The 24,350-nt window shown below is 36.3% G+C and overlaps 1 protein-coding gene across 4 annotated transcripts in view; it reads left to right on the top strand.

Moving 5' to 3' along the window:
- SCAF11 (SR-related CTD associated factor 11) overlaps positions 1 to 24,350 on the top strand; it is a 50,817-nt gene that overhangs the window by 5,601 nt on the left and 20,866 nt on the right. For 3 of the 4 annotated variants that reach the window (XM_039726742.1, XM_039726744.1, XM_039726743.1), the window contains exons 2-6: positions 11,378 to 11,453; positions 12,272 to 12,426; positions 21,269 to 21,346; positions 23,047 to 23,144; positions 24,173 to 24,240. In XM_039726742.1, the coding sequence (XP_039582676.1) occupies positions 11,393 to 11,453; positions 12,272 to 12,426; positions 21,269 to 21,346; positions 23,047 to 23,144; positions 24,173 to 24,240 (460 nt within the window). In that variant the 5' untranslated portion in view covers positions 11,378 to 11,392. Of the gene's footprint in view, positions 1 to 2,853; positions 3,069 to 11,377; positions 11,454 to 12,271; positions 12,427 to 21,268; positions 21,347 to 23,046; positions 23,145 to 24,172; positions 24,241 to 24,350 lie in introns of those variants that run through there. The other variant, XM_039726741.1, reaches the window with a different exon arrangement.

Genomic DNA, 24,350 nt, shown 5'->3' with positions numbered 1-24,350 from the left:
ATTGGTGGTATTTCTTCTTAGCTTTCTAAGATTTTCAGATTTTGCGTGTGCATATATATCTATATGTGTGCGTGTATAAAAGAATATGTAGAGAGAATTTGGAAGTAGAAATGTTTTCCACTAGCTGTTTTCTAAAGCCTAATAAATTGCAGTATCTGATCACTTTTTCTAAAAGACACTAATAATGTCTCTCTTAATGCATTTTTTAGTTTAAGGATTGGTGAGCTCACATTAAAATGCAACGGTTAGGGGTGAAAGTACTGGTTAACTGTGATCTGCCTTTGCAGGCTCTATTTGTGAGTAAACCTGAGTGATGCATTTAGTGGTATTGGAAACTTTTTCAAGCTAGTACAAAATTGCTTGGAAATATCAATTGAGTTAACCCTTGTTGTCTCTGGCTTGCGACCTGGCTTTTGTTAGACTGCCAGCAGTAATAAAGAATGTGAAATTCCATGTGATCAGTGTCTGTTAGAAGTCTTCATCTCTGTCCATATCTTTAGATAGCAACACAGGCCAAAACTGGAGCAATGAAAACTTGTGCTTTTCTTGCTCTGCCACAGGAGAGATGGAGACACTTACGTGAAAATGAGTTGAACTAATATTAAAAATCTGGACGTTAAGGTAGACTCTGAAGGTAGGCATGTGGTCTGAATTGGCCTGCTCACTATTCAGAGTTCAACAGTTCTGTACATAGGAGGGGCAATGAAATTCTCCTATGCTTTCCATATAGTTACTGAATAAGCACTTTCTATATGCAGTTTTGCTTTTTTAAAATGTTCTTGGTTTATCAGTTGTTAGGTAAGAGATAGTGATCATTGTGGATAGGTGGGTGTAACAAAAAGTAATTGGAAGTCCTATGAACAGCTGGAGAAGATCAATCTGTTAGGGCCGCCTTGAGCTCATTGGAGTTTTGGTTTAGAGATGTCACCAAATAAAGATACCTATAACAATGAAAGTAAAATATATTCTTCTCTCTAAACCTATGCAATTGTGATTTTTAAGATGCAATTTCATTAGCCTAAGCAAGAAAGGTGCCTTATGCAAGTCTTGGATAAGTTAGTGGGTTCCAGTGGTTATTTTGTGGTTCTTATTCTGGCAAGAAACTTTGAATGACAATGGAGTTCCTCATTGTGGGGAGCTTCTAGTGTTGTTATATGGAAAGTTTAACTTCTTTTTGCAATGGCAAAGAATAACAATTATAATAAAGCCTATGTTGGTAACTTAAGAATTCACAGTAAAGTACGGTTGTGTTGTAGATAATTTCTTGATGCCATATATATGGTGAAGCTAAAAAGATGATTAGCATGACTGTCTATTAGAATCACTTCACAAATTGGAAGGAAAGGTGATGGAGTTCAGGTTGTATTTTCAAGTTCAGATCTGAGGTTGCCATCTTGCATTAGTAGTTTGTGTTACCTTTCTTTGCACTGCTGTTCATGTTAAGAAGGAACTTTTCTTACAAACCTGTCTTCTGTTCCTGGCTGGGGTTTTCTAACTTTATTTTAGCTGTCTTGAAAGTTATTGCTGAGTAAGGGCTGTGAAAACAAGATCAACAGTAATTGAAACTGCTTACTCCCCATCTATCTACTACTTCTGAAATGGCATTCAACGCATTCTTATTCTACAGATATTGTTGGTGATTTTGCACAAAATACAATAATGCTTAAAATTATTATAGTAGTAATAAATCCTTCACAAGCTCTCTTTTCTCACAAATACAGCATTTATTTTTGTTCAGGTTTTGTAAGAGGTTAGTGTAGGTCTTTGACCTGAGCTTACGAAATGCTGTTATTCAAAGCAAGAAGGAGCTCGAGGACTGTATTTTTGACACCATAGCTTTCATCTAGTGTCCTTTTTTTTATAAAGTGTATGCCTCAGAGAGGCAACATGTGCTTTTAAATGGGTATGTTATTTCCTCTCTGTTGTTTGTTTTTGACTCAGTGTCTGTATATTTTACTTGTAATCTGAAGTTGTTTTTTTTTTGCAGAAATGCAATTTTTTAAATCATGAACATGTCATAAACGTGACACATGTCTAAACCCTTGATTTGATGTTTCAAATGAAAGAACAGTGTACTTTCAATAGGGGACTCAAGTTCAGAGTATTTTTATCAAGGCTGTGTCTATCATTCTATGCAATCTCCTGTAGTCTTTTTTTTTTTTCCTGTGTAAGTTATAGGGAATCCTGTTCATTACATAAATTTTGTTAAGAGAATGTTCTTCATTTTGCAGGGGTTCAACATGCAGAAGCTAAAAAATAGGAGTACTGTGGCTTAGGTAAAAGAAAAAATAGTGGTAGACTGTAGTTGGACAATTGCATTCTGTTTCTTCCTTTGCTGCATTTGTTCTTTTTGTCGACAGCTCAAGATGCTTCTCTAATCATCTACCACTCTTGTTCTATTGCCCCATTACTTTTTGCATCTTAAATATGCTTCTTGCTGCTGCCCCTGAGCTTTTCATTTGAGCTCAGTCTTACTCCATCAGTTTCGCTCATCATTTTTCCTTCCCCTATTAAAAAGTCTTATTCTTTGCTTCTGTCTTTGCAACATCTCCTGGTTCAGCTCCTGCATCCCTGATGTTTGAGTCTGGCTTTTTGGGTATGATTAGGATGGTATTAAGAAAAATAAAGATGGTCTTTCTAGTTTTTTTAGCATCAGAGAGATGACTGCAACAAGTCCTGCTGTGTTGCCATAGCAGTGGCTGAAGTATGCTCATTCATCTTGTGGGAATGTTGTATGTGCAGTGTAGCAGTGGGATAGGAACTTAAAATTATTTGTGTATGCTAAGCACATATCAAGTTTGGGGCGGGGGGGGAAATTAGATGCAACAACTAGCAAAGATTTATTGACTAAATGCAAACTTCTTTCCCCCCAGATCTGTGACATGGCTGTATTTGGAAGGGTTACTTGTGTGGAAAGCATGTTCTTACTCTCCATGACCCACTGCCAAATGTCTGCACTGTGGTGGAAAGCATGAAAAAATACTAGTGCTTCCAAGTGGCTAGAAAAAAGTACTTTAAAAAAAACAACCATGTTCTTGGAAATGGCAGAGCCATTTTTGCTGACTTTGGTATGTAATGCTATCCCTTCCAGCTGCAAAAGTATGCATGTGACTAAGGAGCCTGAACAGCAGAAGGCAAGGTCTTGAGTTTAAGCTGATTCGATTTAGTTGCTTGAACCATGTGCACTTTGAAAATAGTACCTAATGCCTAATGAGTTCCTGTTATTTGTAAATCTCAATTTCATCCAGTTTAGTTACAGACTACGTAGAGAAACACCAAAGTGCTGAATTCTAGATTTTGTGAGAGCATGTTATGCACACTGTTTTCCCTTTCATATTTTTTTGTATTATCATAATTACTACAGTATTTTAGTGTTTTGTTGTTAGAATATGAAATGATGTGACTTAGCCAGTGGCAAACACATGTTCTTCCTACAGGGGTGGTTGTGGTGTAGTTCTTCTTCTGTTGGGAGTGTTATCATACAGGTGCATGCACAGGAGACACAGCAGCACAGTGCACATTGCCTTCTGTTCAAAATACTGGCTTGGAAAGAAAAATAGGTGGGCTTTTATTTTCTGTGAATAGATATTTCATCACCTTGTATCAGTCTTTAGAAGGTTTTATTCATCCTGTCTTCTGTATAAATGAAGCTGTTTTTTTCCTAAGGGACTTAACTACAGCTCCAATGAATGTTTCCTCCTTATGGCTATTTTGAGCCCAGCTGTGCACTTCTGTAAAGATTGGGTCTGGAATTGACTTATATAATTCAGAACATCTTTGGAAAGCAATGTTATCAGTGCACACTTGCTGAGTAGCTACCCTGCAAGATTGCCTTAGTTTAGCATGTAGGGAAGCTGCACAGCTTTGCCCTCACTGCTTTTGCATTGTCAAGAGCTGACAGAGGCTTGAGTAACATAATTTGTCCTCTAGCAGAGTAGGAAACTCTCACAGACTTGAGAAGTGTCACTAAAGAGCCAGCTGGAACACAAGCATAACTTTATATTACAGGTTAGATTGATCAACTGGGAGCATATACTTTGAATCAAATTAAGCTGCACTGTGACAACTAACTCCCCTAAGTGCCTTTTTTTTTGTTTTTCTGTTGCTTGCTGAGGCAAGTTTAGCTTATCTAGTTTTTTTGTCTGTAAATTGAATTTACTAAACACAGGGCCATCTTGGTTGTCAGTGGTTGCCCTGAAACGCACTGATAGTATGGAGGTGCCACATAGCTATCCTTTGACATGTAATGTCACATGGTCTTATGAGCTAACCTCACAGCTGCTGCCAGATACTGAAAATCTTGTGGGATAGTTGATGTACATTGACTTGTATACTTCAGCAGATTTCTCCACAGTTTATTATCCCTTTAAAATGAGTTCAGGAGAGATCCTAAACTTCTGCTATCCATTTTACCTTTTTACACTGTCCAGTAAAAACAGAATGTTTTGCTTGCAAAACTTTAGAGTTCAGTCTGATTTGTAGCAGCACTTCAACACCCAACATTCTGTAAAAGACATGGTGTCCCCCACAGTTTATAGAATATTCTCAAATATGTGAGGTCTTATTAAATGGCATCTTTCTTACTACTCTTATTTTTTGCCTAAGTGTTGCAGGAGTTTATTGAATATTCTCAAATATGTGAGGTCTTATTAAATGGCATCTTTCTTACTATTATTTTTTGCCTAAGTGTTGCAGATACTGTTTTGTTAAACTTCATTGAGGAGCACTGCCTATGCCACTGATTTAACAAGATCTGTACTGCAGGTTTTGAGACAGTTCATAGGCATTATATATAGGAAGGTGATTACCTCGTGTGTGTGTGTGTCCACTGTAAGGTTCTAAGTATTTCTTAAAACTCTTGATTTTCTGGATGGTTAGACAGGTTACTGAGGGACAGTCGCTGCATCTGAGTCACTGCAGCAGTTCTCAAGTACATTTTGATGGAGTTGTGCCTGCCTCCCCTGTTTAGGAGGCAGTTATGGTGTTGTCCTGTCCAGTGCTGACTGGACATGAGTGAGTGTTTGCAGCTGCCATTCATGTTGTTATTGTTGAGTGGGCCACAAAAATGGAAGCATTGATTCTAGCAGGAACATAGCTGTAGCCACAGCATCTATAATTGAGGTATACGTGTATCTTCCTGCTAGATTGTGGAAAATCTGAGGACCATATCATCTGTGTTGCTTTGGGTGGGGTGACTTTTTTGGGGTTTTTGTGTAGGGAAGGAGAAGAGCAACAGACAGCAGTGTGCTGTTTAGTATGGTATAGTTCTAGCCATTTGGCTTTGGTAGTTTTCTCCTGTGACTTTACCTTGCATTTTCATGGACCTGGCAGCTGATCTAGCTAGGTACTGCTGTGTCCTTGATGGGGATGCAGTTTGACAACAAAGTCTGAGCTTTTTTTGCACCTTACCACTGCCAGAAGGGGCAATGACTTTTTATGTCTTCCCTCACTCATTCTGTCTCTTGCACTGTCTTTGGACCCCTATGGCTCTTAGTGAGTCTGCTCACCATCACTAGTGGTGACACACATAGCTGCTTCTTTGGGTGGCAGCAAGCTGTCAGCTCTCTTGGGTAACTGCATCCTTAGAGGGTCTGGAAAGAGTCTTTAAATCAGCAGTATCTCCTTGCCTGAATAGCAGTGATTCTTTCCAAGACACTGGATCTACATGAATAGGCTTAAACCAACCTATAGAAAAAGACTTCTCTCTTTATTCCCCAAGGCATAGCGCTGGTCTTTCTTTCTCCTTATCTTTATTGGTTCTATTATGAATAGGCTTAAACCAACCTATAGAAAAAGACCTCTCTTTATTCCCCAAGGCATAGCACTGGTCTTTCTTTCTCCTCATCTTTATTGGTTCTATCGGATTTGATTTGGGAATGCAGACAAGGTGCAATTTGAGCTTACAAAGAGTAAAGATCCTCTTTAAAAGACTGCTTTTGAGTGCCGCTGTTGGTTCTGTTCTCACTAATGCTGGACCAAGAGATTTTACTGCACAAAGGAGAAAATCCAGCATAAGTGCTTCCAGATTCTCAGTGTAGCCCTCATTTTTTGAGGGGCAAACAACATTACTCAATTGTCACTTGAAGCAAGTCTACCTTCCAGGCTCTTCTGACAAATCAGATGTTTTTCCAAGTAAAAAATAAAAGAACTGTGAAGGTTCTTGATGTACTTAGATAAATACCCAGTAATGTGGGGGTTCTTTCTCTTTTTTTTGGTGTATCTCTTGTGTTAGGCGCAGTGATACAGGTAGGTCAAAAGCTTTTCAAATGTTCAGCTGCCATTGGAAATAATAAGTGTTTTCTCAGCCCATCTCTTAGACAGCACAAAAGTTCTGGAAAAATGTTTAAAATTTTTCATCAGCAGCTGAACATGTTCCCAGTAATGGTCCAGAGATTAGGATGAGCTTGTATGAGGAACTTCAGAGGATATTTGTTCTGTCATTAACTACTAAAACTACAATAGCAAAAACCACCACCATCAAAAATCTGGTTTTGTGAATGTGACTAGTTGTTGTGGTTTATTTCTTTAAAAACATATTTGCTGAGGAAGCAGCTTAAATGTCTTTCCCAGGTTTCTTAATGACTATGAAAATGCATAGGGAGAAACAGAGTCCTACCTATTACTGCCCAAAAATTTGATGGGACTAAAGGGTGTTGTTGTTGTTTGTTAAGCAAATAAATTCTGTGTACTAAATATATGTCTGTTGTTTCATAAGTGAAACTGATTGTTTCTCAAGTTATTAAAAAATCAAAACACAACTAAGAGTCCCCCAAATCCTTTTTAAAATAAAATATTTTTAATAGAAACAGAACAGTCAAGTAAATGCTACTCTGAGTATTAGTGCAACATGTATCTAAGAAGCTGAAAGTTTGATTACAAAAGTTTCCTGAGTTAAAGCTGTTGCAGAAAGGAGTAAGATATCTTTGGCATAATTTTGCACTTTCTCACTGGAGACTTCTCTGCACGTGTTCTTGATTTCCATCCCCCTTTCCAGCTGAACTGGGGTACTTCTGTGTAGATAAGTCTCTAGACTGTCTGTGTGTTGGAGGAAGAGTTGCATTATATTTACAGGGTATAAAGAATGCTTGTAAAGACTTTGTCTTGTAGTTAGGCAAAAAGGAGGCATGTGCTAATTTCATGTGTCACTTACAACTAGGCTTCTGTAATTTTTTTAATCCAATGCTTTTCCTATGTCTATTTAAGATTACAATATAATAGATTCATTAAGAAATTAAGAGGCATGACTTTGAACAGACCAAGTCTTTTCTTTCCACATGCACAATGAATTAGTGTTGAAATACATCTGTATTTTTAGGTTTTGAGTTATATGAAGTAGTTTGTGTGAATCACAGTTGTACTTTTGTGATATAGGAAATAGTTTAATGTGTGTATGGCACTTAGTCTGCTTCTTGGAGTTGAGTTCTTCATGAAGCTGTGTTCCTCAGATGGACAAGGGCAAATCTATTACCACAATCTACAGTCAATTCTCTTTAAGCACTTTTATTGGCAGATGCATTCCATTGAAACAAGTACAGGAATTTAATTTCCTTGGAAGAATAGCCTGGAAAGTTAAACTTTTAATTATTTTAAGAGAATAGGGAAATGAGGTAGTGTTGTGTACCTGTGCTAGTGTCTCTGATCACTGTTCTCAGTTTAATATACCAGAATACCCTTGTCTTTATGTCAAATATGAAATAAAGTAAGATATTTCTCTTAGAAAGTAATTCCATTGAGAATGTACAAGCACCAGAAAAATACCATCTTGGCTCTAATGTTATGCAGTCTTTAGGCATTCTTAGGAAGGATTATCTAGAGTTTGGAGAGGGGTGTGGTTTGTTGGGGGTTTTTTTGGGTTTTGTTTTGGTTTTTGGGTTTGTTGGTTTTTTGGGGTTTTTTTGGGGGGGGGTGTTGTTTGGTTTTTTTGGGTTTTGGTTTTTGTTCTTTTTTGTCAGCACAGAATTCACAGAATCACTAGGTTGAAAGAGACATTCAAGATCATCAAGTCCAACCCATGTTCTAACACCTCAACTAAATCATGTCAACCAGTGCCACATCCAGTCTTTGTTTAAATACATCCAGGGATGGTGACTCCACCACCTCCCCAGGCAGGCCATTCCAGTACCTTATCACCCTTTTTGTAAAACACTTCTTCCTAACTGGCACTGTCCAGCCTCACTGTCCCCAGCCCAGAGCATTGCAGGGGGTTATTGTGGCCAAAATGCAGAACTCAGCACTTGGACTTATTAAACTTAATGGACTTTGCCCATCCATCCAACCACTTCAGATCTCTCTGCAGAGCCCTTCTACCTTCCAACAGACCAACACAATCCCAGCTAAGCAGAGCCCTCCTACCTTCCAACAGATCAACACATGATCCCAGCTAAATGTCATCTGCAAATTTATTAATGAAAGACTCAACAGCCTCATCCATGTCATCAATAAAGATGTTGAACAGAACTGGCCCCAGCAGACCCCTGAGGGACACCACTGTGACTGGCCCCAGCTGGTGCAGCACTGCTCACCAGCCCTCTCTGGGCCGGGCCATCCAGCCAGCTCTGAGCCCAGCAGAGTGCTCCTGTCCAAGCCGTGGGCTGCCAGCTTTTCCAGGAGTGTGCTGTGGGAGGCAGTGTCAAAGGCATAAACATAGTATAGATTTGTTGCTGTCTTATCACATTTTGGGAAAAATAAGTATTCTATTTTTTATGCTGTTTGCTCTTTCTAAACCACCAGGTTCTCTTTTCCTAGCTCTGCTTTTAATCATATAAATGTAATAACAGTCCAGTATTAACTCTTCTGCTATTCTAATGCCTGTGATACCTCTTTCAAAGTAGTGGAGAAATTACATAGTGTGTAAATTTTGATTATATCTTTTACTTTATTTACAAAAATTTAAGTTGTATTAAATTCTTCTGCTGTGTTGTGCAAAATGCAATGTCAAACTGATGAAGTTGTGCTGTGCAAAGTGATCTGTGAAATGCATTAGCAGCACTCAGTATCTGTTTAAATAATAGGCTTGTGAGAAGAATGCAGTAACACCACATAAATGTTTTCAGTTGCTGCATGTCTTGGATTACTGATACTTTGTCAGAATTTTAGGATTTCTGTTTTTCTAATTATAAGTGTGTCAGAATTTATGGGATGTCTGTGTCTAGAAAGAGTACAATGGAGTAAAAGGTTACTTTTTCTGGGGAAAAACAAATTTGAAGAGCTTCTGTATTCTGTTTCTGCAGTCTGTTTTAGTGTATTCACAACCTCTGTTATAATAAGTGTGAACTCAAAAGCTACTCTTTAATTTGGTATCCAGGTTGTGTCTATTTAAATAATTTTTGTGGATGTATGTAGAGAGTAGAATTCTTCATCTTGTCTTGAAACTAAGGTGTCCTGGGGCTTCTAGGGTTGAAACATGTTTGAGTACAGCTTGTGGAATTTTCAGCTTCTGTAAAGCATTGCTGAGGTTTTAAGTTGTAGAGCAGAAAGGATGTTCTTATATTTTGTGTACAAAAGCATCTGTACTGCACACTGCTGCATGATTTACACTTTCTGGGGCTAAAGCCGCTTGTGCAAATCAGAGTGAAAGCAACAGACCACAATTTCCTAAATTCATATGTGGTTTTTGTGGTCTTACCTGTCCTAATTTCACACAGATTTTGCCTGTTGAAGACATAAAATTTTAAAGGAGCAGCTTGACTTGGGTTGGGTTTCCTTTTGCTTAGTTTGCAAAAGGTGGAGGTCTGGACAGTGGTTGTTCTGCCCACAGAACTTGCCTGTAGCTTACAGCAATGGCTGCAATTTGGTTGGTGTTAGTATTAGTATTAGCTACAGCTGATGCCATGTATTAATGATATCTTTTGAAATAATTTTAGATATAAAAATGTGATAGCAGTGTAGGGGGGAAATCCCTTAAATCTAGGCTTTTCTTTTCTTGTCCTTTCACTTTCCCCTACCCTCAGTTGGATTGATTGCCATGTTCCCTTTGGGAAATCAAGTAATTTGTAATAGGAATATTGAAGCCAGTTTGGATTCTAATTGCAGGTTTCTAATTAGTTTCATGGTTTTGGCCATTTCTTTAGCAAACTGCCTGTGTTTTGAGACTCGCAGATCTGAGTCCTGATTTCTTGGGTTGCCTAAAAAAATGAGAAGTATATGTGATGGGAATGTGCAGCAGAGTTGCTTTTCTTAGTATAAAAAAATTATCATTAAAACACTTCTGCTGCCAAGATCAAGCAATAAAGACTTGATCAGAAAAAAAGCTTGGGGAAGCAAATTCTGTGTCTCCCTCTTCTGGATGTCTTCCAGAGGAAGGTAAAGGAAAATTATTGTAGTTTTTGAGTGAAACAGGAGGAAGTTTAGTTGTGGAGCTCTGTCCTGCTGCTTTGTCTAGCAAAACAAAGTGTCTTGTTCAAGTGTGAGAGTAAACCTCAGCTCGTTTGCTTCAGGTTTGAATGCTTGAGTAGCAGATCTTGGTAATCTCTGATTTCTTCAATGTCTTCTGAATTTTAGTTTGTCCTTTTAAATACTAATAATTTTTAAAGCTTCATATAGTTTTAAAGAAACCTGTTGTTCCCTCTGGTGCTTGAGGTGGAGCTTTAGGTGTGTATACTATCTCTGCTGTGACTACAGGAGTTTTGAAGTGCAGGAGATTCAGTCCTTGGTATAGATAATTATTTTCAAGTGTGTTTCTTTCTACATGTATTAAGTAAGCTTCCAAAGAACACATACTTGCTATTTCTCATGTATGGTCAAATTCTTTCAACTTTTGTGATGTGGATCACGGGGGGGTACTTAATCTGTGCTGTCTTTTTCACAGAGCAGTTAAAAAGTGCATCCCCATTCATGATACTGCACTGCACCTGTGCTTGTGGCCTGTCCCTTGTTTGATAGAAATTTCTCTGTGTTTTACTGAGACCAAATAGTTTGACTTATTTTCTTCTCCCTTTTGTCATACAAATATAAGCTGCTTTCATTTTTCTCCCTTGCCACTACTACGGTGACTCTAAGTTTCTAAAACAACAAACTCTTCTGGTGCTAGAGTGTTTAAAGTTTGTTGCTCTAGCTATTTGCATAGGGCAGTTTGCAGGTGTTAGTTACTGCAGTGTTGCATGGGGTCGTTTGCATGGAAACTTAGCAATATGTTGCATTTTTAAAAATAAAGGCACCAGTGGTAGTCTTAAAACACTGCAAAAACTTTGTATCTGTTGAACAAAAGGAAATTTTGAAGTCAGAAACATCAGTTGCTAGACAGCAATAATAATACTTATAAATTGTAAATGATCTCTTAATTTCTAATACCATGTATTTCTACTCTACAATAGAGAATACTCATAAATTTTTTTATTTTCAAGTTGCAATCTAAATAAACTGTTTCTATGTTTTCCAGACTACATTTTGTAAGATGAAGAACAGAAAGCAATGTATTCAAGATACTGAGGATCAGACTCATGAAGACATGGAAGGTAAAATTTATGTGTGTAAAAATACTGAAGATATGATTCAGGTTCAAGCTGTGAAGGTCTGATATTTTTCATTTGCTCTCTCAATTAGTATGCTGCTTGTTTTGAAATAAGTTGTGTAAATATAACCACTCTCTCATAATATTGGTGTTGGCCTGTGAGTTCCCCAAATAATTTCCTGTCTCTTCTCTTTTTATTACTTGTTAACTTCTAGTAGCAAAACAAAAATGTTGATAGCAATTGCTATTCAGAGAAAACAAGTATTCAGAATAAAATTCTTTGAAGAGGAGTTCATACATTTTTGTGTTCTGAAAACACTTTCCAACTCTACCAAAATCGGGAGCATTTTTTATTTAATGTATATGATTAGGTAAATATTTGAAGATACTCAGATTAAGATAATTCTAAGACAGAAAAGAAGAAGTAAAGGTAGATCATATGTATATAACATAATATAGAATATGCTGGTGTAATTTAAGTCATGGAGTGAGTGCAGACACACAAGGAGAAATAATGTAGGAGAATTATATCTAAATGACTACATAACCAAGAAAAAACACTGTGATACCTGCTTTATTGAAATATGCCTGTAACTAACTTTGTTTTGATGATAAAGACTGGTACAGAAGTCTATGAAATAAGTTGCTTAGCTTTCTTCATCTGAAACACAGTTTTCTGTGTTTCAAGTTAAATTCAAGTTTTCAGGTCTAATGCTGCCAAGAAGCTGGCCAGAGGAGTACTTGAAAGAGTTCTTACTTTTTTATTATTCAAATCTAGAAGGACTTTATTTCAAAAACTGTCAAAACTTCTAATAATAACAGGTGAAGAAAACGAGGAAAGTTGTTCCTGTTCTACATTATTGTATGATGGCAACACGTGCCCCATCTGTCTGAACTGCCTTCTAGAACAAGAGATTGGGTTTCCTGAGAACTGCAGTCACACCTTCTGCATGACTTGTATTCTGAAATGGGCTGAGGTAAGACTGAGCACCAAGGTGTGTTTTTATTTTTCAATGAAATCTATTGCGTCTAATACTTACAGATTTTTTATTTTTTTTTAAGTTACAGATTTTGGCTTTGCACAGATGTGTTTAGTGACCGATTTGTAAATAGATTTTGGAAAACTTTGTTCTTAATGCGATCATGTATTTTGAGTTTCCTTTCACTAGGCAGTCTTACTGTAGTAACTTAATGGTTGCTAGAGATTAGGGATAAGTAAACAGAGTGGTGTTGGCTCTTTGGAAGATCAGACAGTATTATGTACATGCTATAATATTGCATTGTTGCTAGCTTAATCTTACTTTGTGATAACCCTAAGGTTGTTTGTCATAGTGTCAACTCAGGGCTGGGACCAATATGTATTCATGTTAGTCTACAAAATGAGTGATACAACCCTAGTTTTCTACCTGTAAAGTAAAAAGAATTCAGCTAAAAGCTTTACTGCTGTTCTGAAAAAAAAAATTAATGATGGCTGGTTTTTGTTCTAGGTCAATAACTTAGTAGATAGTTCTGGAATGTTAAAGAAAAATTACTTGTTGAAGAAATCATTGATGACCTTGTTCTATTTAGTCTGTTTCCCTCAGCTATGTTATGCAATCATTGCATTCAGTCTGGTATCTTTACCTTTCCTATAATTTTTTTCAATTCAGTTTTTTATATTTTCATTACAAAACACCAAACTAATATTGCTGTGTACTGGGATGAGTGGAGGTTGCTGCCTTTTGCCCTGCTTCTATGGACTTGAATTCGTTTGTCACTTTAGTGAGACCACTGTTTGGTTTCTTTCATTCTTTTGAAGTAAATGATGATTTTGGTTGCAGTAGTCCCTTTAGAGCATTGGTATCACTTGGTTGGTTTGTATATATGCAATATGCTTATTGTTGCTATGTTTTAACCTTCATTTTTGTGCTATTACTGAAAGCCAGTGGTAACACAATTTTCTGAAGAATTTATATGAACTTTAGAGTATTAAAAAAAGTTATTACATTGAAATTGCTTTAGATTTACAAACCAGATAATAAACACAGTTTCCTGTTGCCAGATTTTCTGTTTTGCATTTGATTCATTGGAGCAATTTGATTTGTAAGGGAAGAGGAAATTCTCACCTGTAATTTTACCTTGAGTGACTTAGCTGGTTGCTATAATGGCAGCTGAAAAGCATTAAACAGTGACATGCACAGGGAAGCAGTACAGTACATTGGCTCGCTGCTGGATTCGAGTTTATTCACATTGTCTAACAGATGCTTTTAAGCTCAATGAGGAAGAGAAATTTTCTTGTTCTAAAGGGGCAGGTGAGTGATACGACATTTTTCTTGTCATGGTAATTTTTTTTTTTTTGTGGTCTGAGGTGCTATTCAAATAGAATAAAAGCAACTTCTCTTAAAAGTTGTCAGGTAAAGTAGATGCGATGCCATAAAAAAGATGAGGGGGTGTTTCTAAAGCTACATAAGGCTGCTGCTGCTGCTTTTCATCAATGACATCAGATAGGTAAAACCAGCCAGGCTTCCTTTTCTGAGGTTACTGGACAGCCAGGCCTGTTGAGTTCATGGAACTCCACTGCCTAATCTAGTAGTTTTAATTAAAAGTCAAGTGACAAAATAAGTGTTGAAGCCAGGGTGACAGTTCACAGGCTCCAGCTGTGAGCAGCAGATGAGGTTCTGTAGATTTGAACGATAGAAAAATATTATAAGCATGTCACCATTTAAAGCATGCTGATGCTGCATGCTTTTTTGCCTGTTACTAATATTTAGTAACTGAATGTGTTCTTTTTTTGAGAAATGTTGCATAAGCTTTTTCTGATTCCTGATTGATTATAACCATAATTTGAGTAATTCTGAGTAATGAGGATATAAAAAAGATACAAAAATTACCTGCTGTTTAAAAAATACACTGCCTGATTCTGGGTAAAGATTATTTTTTGGAGTATAAACAAATTTCTTTTAGAAATGGTATTTTCTTCTTTAAGTGCTGAAGAAAAACAAAATTGAGAATAAAATAAAATTAAATTTAAAAAAACCCCAAACTGCTAATATTCACATTATTTGACATGTTCTTTTGTGTATCTTCAGTTCTGCTCCATACACTTAGAGGCTTTGCCAGCAGTCTATATTCAAGTTGGGTATTTATTTTATTTTTCTGTGTTGCATCTGGACTACAAAATATAACAGGATAAGCTGCTTCTTTAAACTGTTGTTTTCAAATTGTACAGTGTGTAATCACTGTTCTCCTGAGAGTTTATGGCTTTTTAATATAACTACCTAGGCTCTAATGAAAACCAGGGTAGTTTAGGCAAAAGAGTTCTAATGTTCTGCTCCCTCTTCAATCTACAGGAGATTTTCAACATTGCAACTGCAGTAAAGTGTCCTGTACCACCAGATCTTCTGTCTGAAAGCAGCAGTTAGAACATTTGGAACCTCTTACTTTTTAAGAAGTGAGAGAGTATGGATTTTAAAAAATCACTTAAAAGCAATAAAAAAGCAGTATATAAAAATTGCCTTTATTCCCAAGGCTAAAGAGGGATAGGAAACTTGCCATGGAACAGGTCTAATGCATTTCATCCTGTTGGCTAAATCTGAACATTTAGTTTTGGAATTAAATAGCATTACAGTTGAGTCAGGACTGTATTTTCTTTCCCTTTGAAGAAAGAGGTCGAAAGCCTAAAAGAAAAGTGAGGGGCCGACCAAGAATCCCCACAAAGGAGTTAATCTTCAGAGTAATATGTCTCTTGAATTGTTCTGCTCTCTTTGGCTGTGTTAATTGTGGCATTTGAGAGCATTGCTATGCACAAAATCAGTTGCCTATGCTATTAAACTCTTCTATAGTATTAGACTGTCAACTTGTGTGCTTTTGGCCACGCTAACTAGTGCTCTCCCAGTCACTGCTGGGGGCTGTTCTCAGCAGGCACATGAAGGTTAACATAAATGTTTGTCATCCTGTGCCAGCTGTCAACCACTTCTGTAAACCAGCATACTAATGAAGACTTTCAAGCTTGAGGCTTTGTATTTCAGTGGGTCTGTGCTGGAAGATCATAAAAGGTAAAAGGTGCTAAATCAGGAGCTGAGGTTACTGGACACACCCTTCAGTGGGAATGTAGAAGGTTGCTTTCAGTGTAAAGAGCATATATGTGGTAACATTACTCCGTCCACATATAAGAAATGGGGAGGGTCTAGCCAACAACAAAAAATCCCCTGTCTAGCATCTTTAAACACCACCAGTAACGTGCTACACCAAAGGAAGCAATTACCTTAATGTGTTTCTGTCATCTGTAATATTATTAGTATATTTAAACTAATTTTTAAACTTTTTTTCTGGTAAACATGTATTTTGTATTTTCATAGATAAGCACATATTTTAGTTCATGATAATTGGTTCTGAAAGGATTTTAGTGAAACTGATACAAAGAAAAGTTAACTAGGCATCTGTGGCAAACATGCACAAAGTAGTTAATGCCACCTCAGCAAGACAACTGCTTTAGCAGCTGTGGTATCTGTATACATTAGAGAAAAATCTTTGTTTTTCTATTCTATTCAAAGAGAACAAGTCTTAGAAACAATAAATATTTATTTTACTGTAGGCTTTTTAACTTCCTTTCTGTTCTTCAGAGTGCTAAGAAATGTACCAGAGATTTCTATCTCTGTTCTTCTATTAATTCCTCTTATGAACTGTGATGAGATGAGTGTTGAAGAAAAGATTCAGTATGTTGTCTGCATTATTACAATGTTTGTTTAACAGACATTGATTTCAGTGACCCTCACCTATCAAGCTTATTTATCTCATGCTCTGGTCCTGGTTTCCCACATTATTTTTTCCCCATATGGAGAATTTGAAGTGGAGTATGTACAGTCATAAATTCTCCAAAGTGTTGGGGCATATTCAGGTAGGCCCTGTACAGGATCTGTAGTTGACTAAATAAAACAAAGCAGTTAGCAGAAAGAGCTGTCTTGCAGTATGTTTCTAGTGGATGTTCTTAGGTGTTTTGTTCATAGATGTTGATGTTCAGTTCTTAGAGTAGTCATTGTCTTTGTGCTCATACAAGGTTTGGATCATTGTGTATGTGGAGTGTACTATTGCACATGTATATTCTTCTGAGGTTAAGGAGAGTTACCTGTATGATAACTGGGATTCTTAATGGGTATGCTTTCTGATCTGGATTCTTTTTTTCTGAAGGATATAGGAAATAATCAGCTTAAGTGGCAACAACCTCCACAGTGATCTGCAGTACAGTGCATTGTGGGCAAGATTTAAGATGACACTAATGAACAAAACATAGATTGTGTTCAGAGAAACAGAACCTAAAACCCCAAAAATAACAGTGGAAAAAACCTTATTGTTCAAGTATACCCAAAGTGATCTCTACGTAGACAGTTCATCTGAGAACTGATGTTCAGAAAAACTGTATTAATCAAATTGTTTTGGAAAGTGTAGATTTTAGATACCTTTTTGCAAATTACACGTTTGCTTTGCAGTATACAGTTGTTCTTGGCTATTTCCCTGCTTAAGCAGGGGGGTTGGGCAAGATGACTTCCAGAGATCTCTTCCAACCTCAACCACTTTGTGATTTTGCAAGAACGTTTGTGTAGCAACTTACGAATGTTAATGCTGTTGAAACACAGTGCAAAAGTCTGAGTGGTTTTCATTTTACTCCGGTTCTTCCAATAGTGTCAATACAATTAAACTTAATTTGTCAACACTTTATGGCAATTTTGAATTGGAACTTAGACCTAGCCAACTGTGTCATGTAGCTAGAGACAAGAGAGCTGTTTAGATTTGTAACTAAGTAGTCTACTGATCAGGTGTTAAAACTGTAATCTGTTCTTTTGCGCTCTGTATCATTACTATCAGTGATTTTTCCCTCCAAAAAAGACTTGTCAGAAACAGTGCTTTCTTAAAGTATAACTATAAAACTTTTAAATGTACTTGCTTTTTAAAAGTAGATTGAAAAAAAAATAATGGTAAGTTTTTTCCATGCTTCTAGAAAATAGAAAATAGCATTTTCTGATGTCTTCCTACTTTCATTAAAATGTGGAGAGGGTGTTTCTCGCTACATGTGGTGTAATGGTGTCCCTGTTCACTGAAGCTGGAGGTGTTACTGTGGGCTTTTTGCTGTACTGTTATTACAAGGTGAAGTGAAATATACAGACATTTCTTTAACAGTCTGTCTCACTTAAAGTCTGAATTCAGTTAGGAGAATCTGGTATTATTTGTGTTTAACAGATTATCTAAGAGTGCAGGATCATGTTTCTTTATCAGCTTTTCAATACAAAATTTGGAGAACAGACTTTATTATGAGCCACTTGAAGAAAAAAAGATGGGAGAGGGATTTACTGCAGCAACTTGAATTCTGTACTTGCATCTTGTTTGTATAGCTTTCTGAAAATTCCTGGCTGGAATATAGTAACTGCTTCATCCTTTTGCCTATCTCACTTTGTTCAAATGCTGTTTGAAATGATGCAGTTAAAACCGGGGACTATTGCTCCTTGAGTTCAGAGAGCACAGTTCTGTGTTGCTCTAGCTGTTACAGGAATATAGAGATTAAGTTATGTCTGTGCAGCTAAAGTAAGATTTTTCTAGAGGGTCATAAAAAACAAATAAAATACAATTTTTTTTTTAAATCTGAAAATGAAACATATTGCTTGTGGTTAACTTTCCAGGGCTTGCAGATTTTTGTGAATGCTTATGTATTTCATGAAGCGAATTTTTCAGTATCACAGGATGGGTGAAAGGATAAATCACTGTGGAGTTATCAGGTTTAACAGGAAAACTCTCAATAGTTTCATGTGGGGAATAAAACAATCAAAGATATTTTGAAGTGTGCTGAACTACTAGTGTGTGCTTTTCCAAGGAAAGAACTGTTCGGAAGCCAAGAAAGCAGGCCACTAATACCCGTGCCGAGGTTCTAATGATATTGATGATTACATTAAGTACTGCATGTTTTGATTTTTAAAGCTACGGTAAATAAAGATATTGTAAAAATCTGTGGTTCTTCTAAGGTTTTGATGCATTTTACATACCTTCTCCCTTGTGCACAGTAAAAGTGGTAGCTGCTCATCAGACTTGTTCCGTCTCAGCATCTTCTTTCTTGTTTTCAATGTTCTTTATCAAAAAGTACAATGTACATTCACTATTACTTACAATGTTCCCAGAATGGAAATCTCAGAAGAGTAGAATTCCTAACCTGCCCTTGAGGAAAGAAAACTCAACACCTTTGTTACCTGAACCATGTTGTCAAAAAACATGAGAAATTAGTTAAAGGTCACCACTCCTCATAATTGCTTCTTGTAATGAATGTTGGCTTTTTTATCTTTATTCCTTTCTGTAGCAGTATAAATCCTGTTTTGCTGTTGGGAAAAGGGACAGGGGAAGAACTTTGGGTTTTTTCTATCATTTTTTTCAACATTTTAAAGGTTTGCTTTTATTTGTTAGCAGACAGGTGAGAGCTGATGCATGTTTAGACAGCAGTAACCTCTAGTTTCCTTCAGGGTGCCCAACAACTGTACTCCACCTGAGGACTGGGGATGTACAACCAAATGTCCTGAGTTTACTGGAATTTCTCTAGTGATAATGTTGTCAACTTACAGAAAATGCTAAGGCTACAAAAAGCAACTGAGTAGGAGGGGAAAGAGCTTCTGCTGTTTCTGAACATATCTGAACCTAATGGTAGTTTTTGACTCTTCCAGAATGTTTCCCTCCCTTTTTACTACTGTGTAAAACTGTATTAAGTTGTTAAACATTTGTTCAGAAGAATTGAACATTGAACATCTTTCTAGTGGAGCAAAAGCAGCTGTTATTTGGATTTGCTGCTAGTAACACTTAGTATTCTATGATACTTTATTGCAATGAATAAACGTAGCTTGGTGTGACTTAAACTTGGGAAGATAACTTGACATTCATCTGTAAATTTAATGTAGGAAGAGAGTATTGAATAAACATTTCAGCTAAGGTAGATTCTGAAACGAGAATAGAAATGGCTAAGAAAAATAACTTCCTCCTACCTGTCTTTTACAATCTGGTATATCTAAGAATGAAAGTATGTACCTTGATGTTTGCAGTGGGTTCAGCAGCTACAGTACATTGCATGCTATCAAATGTCCTGATGGAACATTGCACTGCTATGTTACTGTGGGTTAGCTGTGCCTTGACTACAGGACAAGAACTGTCTTCACGATCTGAGTCCTTAGGGAACTGGCTTAATTACCAGTATGGTTTTCTTATCTGGGGCCATGACACTGCACAGAACAATGGTATCCCCCAAAAGAGGAAGTTTTTAGTTAGGACAAAATACCAGAGCATCAAAGGGTAGGTGATGGCTTTAACTTACATTCTTTTCAAGAGCTTATTCCTGAAACTACCCCTGGGGATTTTTTTTGTTTGTTTGATGGGTTTGGATTTTTTTAAAATCAATCTTGTTTGGTTCTATCTACTTCAGTTGAAATCAGAAGCTCGGAAACTTCCTGAATGCTCCGTGTTTGAGGGCTGGTATGTGAAAAAGAAGTTGAGCACTTCTTGAAATTGAGAAAATAACAAAATTAACAGGAATATTAGAAGGCAAAGACAGACAAAATTAGAATGAAAAGATAGGAATTAAGTGCATGGCTGGATTTTGGGGCAGAGTTCATATGCAGATTTTTCCTAGCTGCTTATGTTATTGTAGTACAGCATCTTGCTTGCATAGATACCCTGTAGGTCTCTAAATTGCAGAAATTATATGCCTCTTCAGGGCATGCAGTTCCTATACTGGATCTTGTTCATTGAATTAATTAGGGCTGGAGACTGGGTGTGTGTTTTGGTTTTTTAATTTTGTTTTACGAGTGTTGAACTGAGCTGCTGAAGGCCAGTGGAATTAAGATGGGTGTGGAGGGTGTAATGATGACAAAACCCCCAAACCAAAGAACCACACCCCCACAACAAACATGTCTGGAATTAAAAAGAATAAAGAGTTCTCTCACAGTCATAGTTAATATCTAATGTAGATTTTTCTTAAAGCTGATTCACTACATGATCCACGTACGTGGCACTTCAGTTGAAATTTCCCATTTCTGTGCTTAATAATGTGTAACTGTTCTGTGTGTTTTATCTGATGTAGTGCAGCCTCAATAAGAGAGCATTTAGGTGATCAGGGAAAAACAATAAATTTTCATCAAACAGTAGGGTAAAATAGCCTTCAGTTCCCTTTTCTTGAAAATTGATTTGTAAAACTTTAGATGTGTTACTTGTGGGAATCTGTTGTCTGCTGACTGCAACAAAGGAGATGTGTTATAACAACTGTTTGCTTTTTGCATTACCAGTTTTATGTTTTGGGGGAGATGCAATGCAACACACGTCCTGTTGAAAATAGAATTAAGAAATAAAATGTTAGAACAATATGAAATGTTGAGGACATTTGCACATGGTTATGCTTCTCAGTGTGTTATCAACATTAATCTTACATAGAATTTAAAGCAGTGTACCAGCTACTAAGAAAAAGTAGCTTTATCCCAGCCAAAATCAGGACACATTGGTGTAAAATTAGTTACCTAAAAGGAATTAAAAGACCAGAAAATGAAGGTAACTTGATGTGAAATGCATTAAATGTATTTCCTTTTTTAAACACAACTTCTGGGTTATATTCTGGTTTCCTTTAGATTTTTCCTGAAAGAGCAATCTGCTTATATAAAACAAAATACCGACTGTATGGATAATGTGTCCAAATGCATTCTTACTGTGAACAAATTGGGATTTTGTGTGCTTCTGTAAGCTACTATAATAGTGAATAAAAGTTTAGAAAATTAAGGCTTCTCTTAGCTCATTACCAAGTTTGTAATAAGAAAAACAATTTTTCAGATACAGGCCTCATGTCCTGTTGATCGCAGACCATTTCAAGCAGTGTGCAGGCTGGATGCATTGGATAAGCAGATAAAGGTATGTTCCAGACTTATTTCCTTAAATAACTGCCCTGGTAGGAATGTCCAAGTTATGCTGCAGCCTTTCATTCATATAAAATTAAATGTGTTAAATAAGCTTTCCTAACAAGGTAATTACTGTTTCAATGTTTCTATTACATATTTGAAGCTAGGAATTATTCTTAATTACTTTTTCAGAGCAAGTATTTACCATAGTAATAATAATCATAAAGCTGCTGTTGATATTTTGTAGTATCTTTGAGCGTTCATGATATATCCAAGAACAGAAATATAGTAATTGGTCTCAAAGTGTTTTTTAAACTAGGTTTTGTAAACAACTGCTATACCAATTATCCTGCAATATTGCTTTTTTTGTAGATGAGGTAAATCTTCTACTGTTCACAGCCTCAAATTCTCAGACAAAAACACATAAAGGCAAGAGGAATCAATTAATGTTAAATGTTGTTCAACAAAAATCTGAATTTTTTTCAGTTCTGAATTCTTCTTAAAAATACTGATACGGAGAGTAGTTTATCAAGTAGGAAAAAACCTTTTCTGATTACTGATCTTGAAAATGCATATAGAAAGATGCTGGTAATTCCATGTACAATTTGGAAATTTTGTGATGAAATTATGCTTATAAGTAGTTCATAAGCTGCTGGTCTTGCACTTTGTGACATTTAGAAAACAGGCTTCCACTTCTGGAGGCCCAAGCAGTCACCTGTACAGGAGCTGTGCTAGAGATGCTTCCTTCTCCTAGGAAACCGTGCTTGCGTGTTTTGTCTTCTTTATTTCTGAAAAATCAAGGAAGCAGTTAAAATGAGAGAAACTGAAGTTTGCATTTGGAAAAGTGTAAAGGCTATATCAAAATACAGTTTGAAAGACTGTCTGTTCACAGAATTGCAGTGTAAACAGGTGGGCAGAGAAAAATGTCCTTCCCTGAAAAAGAGCCACTGGAGCTGTAGGAATAGATGGAATATGTACCAAGATGTACAGACACAGTGGTCAGCATCATCAATGGTGCTATCAGCTGACAGCTTTCTCTTTGTGATATTCAGAATTAGAATGCTAACATGTTAGGGGGCTGCATAAAAAAAGCCAGATTTTGGGGATGAGGAAATACAACGTTTCTAATGCAGACAATTGCAAAGTAGCCATTGAAGCAACTTCACAGTGTGAAATAAAAGTTGTATTGCTCTCAGTGTTTTTGAGATGTGAAAAAACCTCAGTGTTGTATAAAACACATAAGTTATTTTACTCTAGAAGAAAATTGGGTGTGTTTTAATTATGAGGAAGCATATTAAGTTGAGTGCTAGTTCAGCATTTTCCCAAGGTGAACCTTGTGTATTCTGAACAACCAACTTAGTTTTAAAAAACTTAGATTATAGATTCTTAATGGAAACTAATGCATAGCTCTGAGACACTTGCCATGGCAGTCAAAATGTTTGGGGCTTTTTTTGTCTTGTGAACTTAGTATGCATCTCAGGCATTGTTAATAGCATATCAAGGTGTAGGTTTTTTTCTATTTTATGAAAAACAAATGAAAAAATCTCCAAACTGTGAAGTCAAAGTCATGTCTACTTCAAAAAAGAACTAAGATTTGATGTGTTTTCTACTCCTTCTGTTTGAGTTTAATTTCTGTACAGACCTGAAGAGACTTTGTTTAAAGCCCAAGTGTCATGACATTCTAGATTGGATTGATTCTATTTTACAACACAGGTTCAGGTTACAAAACAGCTAAGGAGGAAGGAGGAAGAGGAAAACTGTGCCTGCAATAAGGAAACTTACAGCCATGTGAAGATGAGAAGTTTTGTGAGGTTGGTCTGCCATGTAATTTCTAGCATTTGAATTGGAGTATTCAAAAGAAATAAAATCAACTGGTTTAATATGTACAGCCTGAAAATTTTGTGAAATTATTTTTATTTTAAAATATGTTAGTTTTCATGAGTGATAGTTTAATTTTACTTTTATCATTGCTGTAATTCCCACTTAAATAATTAAAATAGCAAGGAAGAAGTAAAAGGCAATGTATTTCTTGCATTGTGCTCTGTGAAAGTTCCATTTTTCAAGCAATTCTGACAAATTTTGCATTATTTTGAAGTATGGCTACATCAAATTCTAATAATATAAATCTTTTTCTTTGTTTCTCTAAGCAAACATCCACCTTCCTTTCATGTTATGATAAGTACTGGTGATGTTCCTGTTCTGTAAAACATAGTTGTAGTCAAGAACTGATTTTATTCTAGTAAGCTTGAGAGGGAACATTTCTGTTATATGGAAATAACATTTCTGTTTTGGTAAACTTTATCTTGTAACATTTGCTGCATTGTATAAGGGGAAGCTCAGGATTACAGAGATGAATTTTGCTAAGTAGTGCTCATCTAAAGTCGGTGTTTAATGGAATGTATGAAAAAATACAGAGTTCTTGAAGTTTAATGTGAAGCAAACTTCATTACAGCAAAGATAACTGGAGATAAATTACCTTTTTTAACTCATACGAAAATAAGATTCACCATTCTGAATCAACACTGACTGATATTCTTAAAAGGAGGCGGGTTATAACATCTTTCATGTGTTGCCATGAAATCAAACAAAACTGAGCATTTTGATTTAATGCAGGATATTAACTTTTGTGTAAATTGGTTTTCTTTTTTTTTTTCCTAAGCTGTTTGAAGCACTATGGCTTTTGATATACAAAAGATGATATTCATGATGCAAGTTCAGGTTTTAATAGCAGTTAGAACTTGGTTTATGTGCACAAAATAAAAATACCTTCAAATAGGAGAGGATTTTGTTTGGATGCCTAGAAACTGGTTTTTAATGTCTTTTTTTTTTGATCTTGCAGAAGAGCTGAATGTCCAGACAGAGGGCCAGTAACAATAAAATTAAGCAGAATTGTGAAGAAAAAATACAGTAAGTTGGTGTTTGCCAGAATTGCTGTGTTTTATTAAGGAACTCTAGAATATCTTTTCTTGATGAGCCAGATAAACTTTTTAAAATTACTTACATTTGTATATAAAACT

The sequence above is a fragment of the Passer montanus genome, unplaced genomic scaffold (genome assembly GCF_014805655.1).
Source record: "Passer montanus isolate IOZ18808 unplaced genomic scaffold, ASM1480565v1 scaffold6, whole genome shotgun sequence".
NCBI classification, from domain to species: domain Eukaryota; kingdom Metazoa; phylum Chordata; class Aves; order Passeriformes; family Passeridae; genus Passer; species Passer montanus.
Note: the sequence above shows the minus strand (reverse complement) of the source record. Positions and strands in the feature narration are given on the sequence as shown.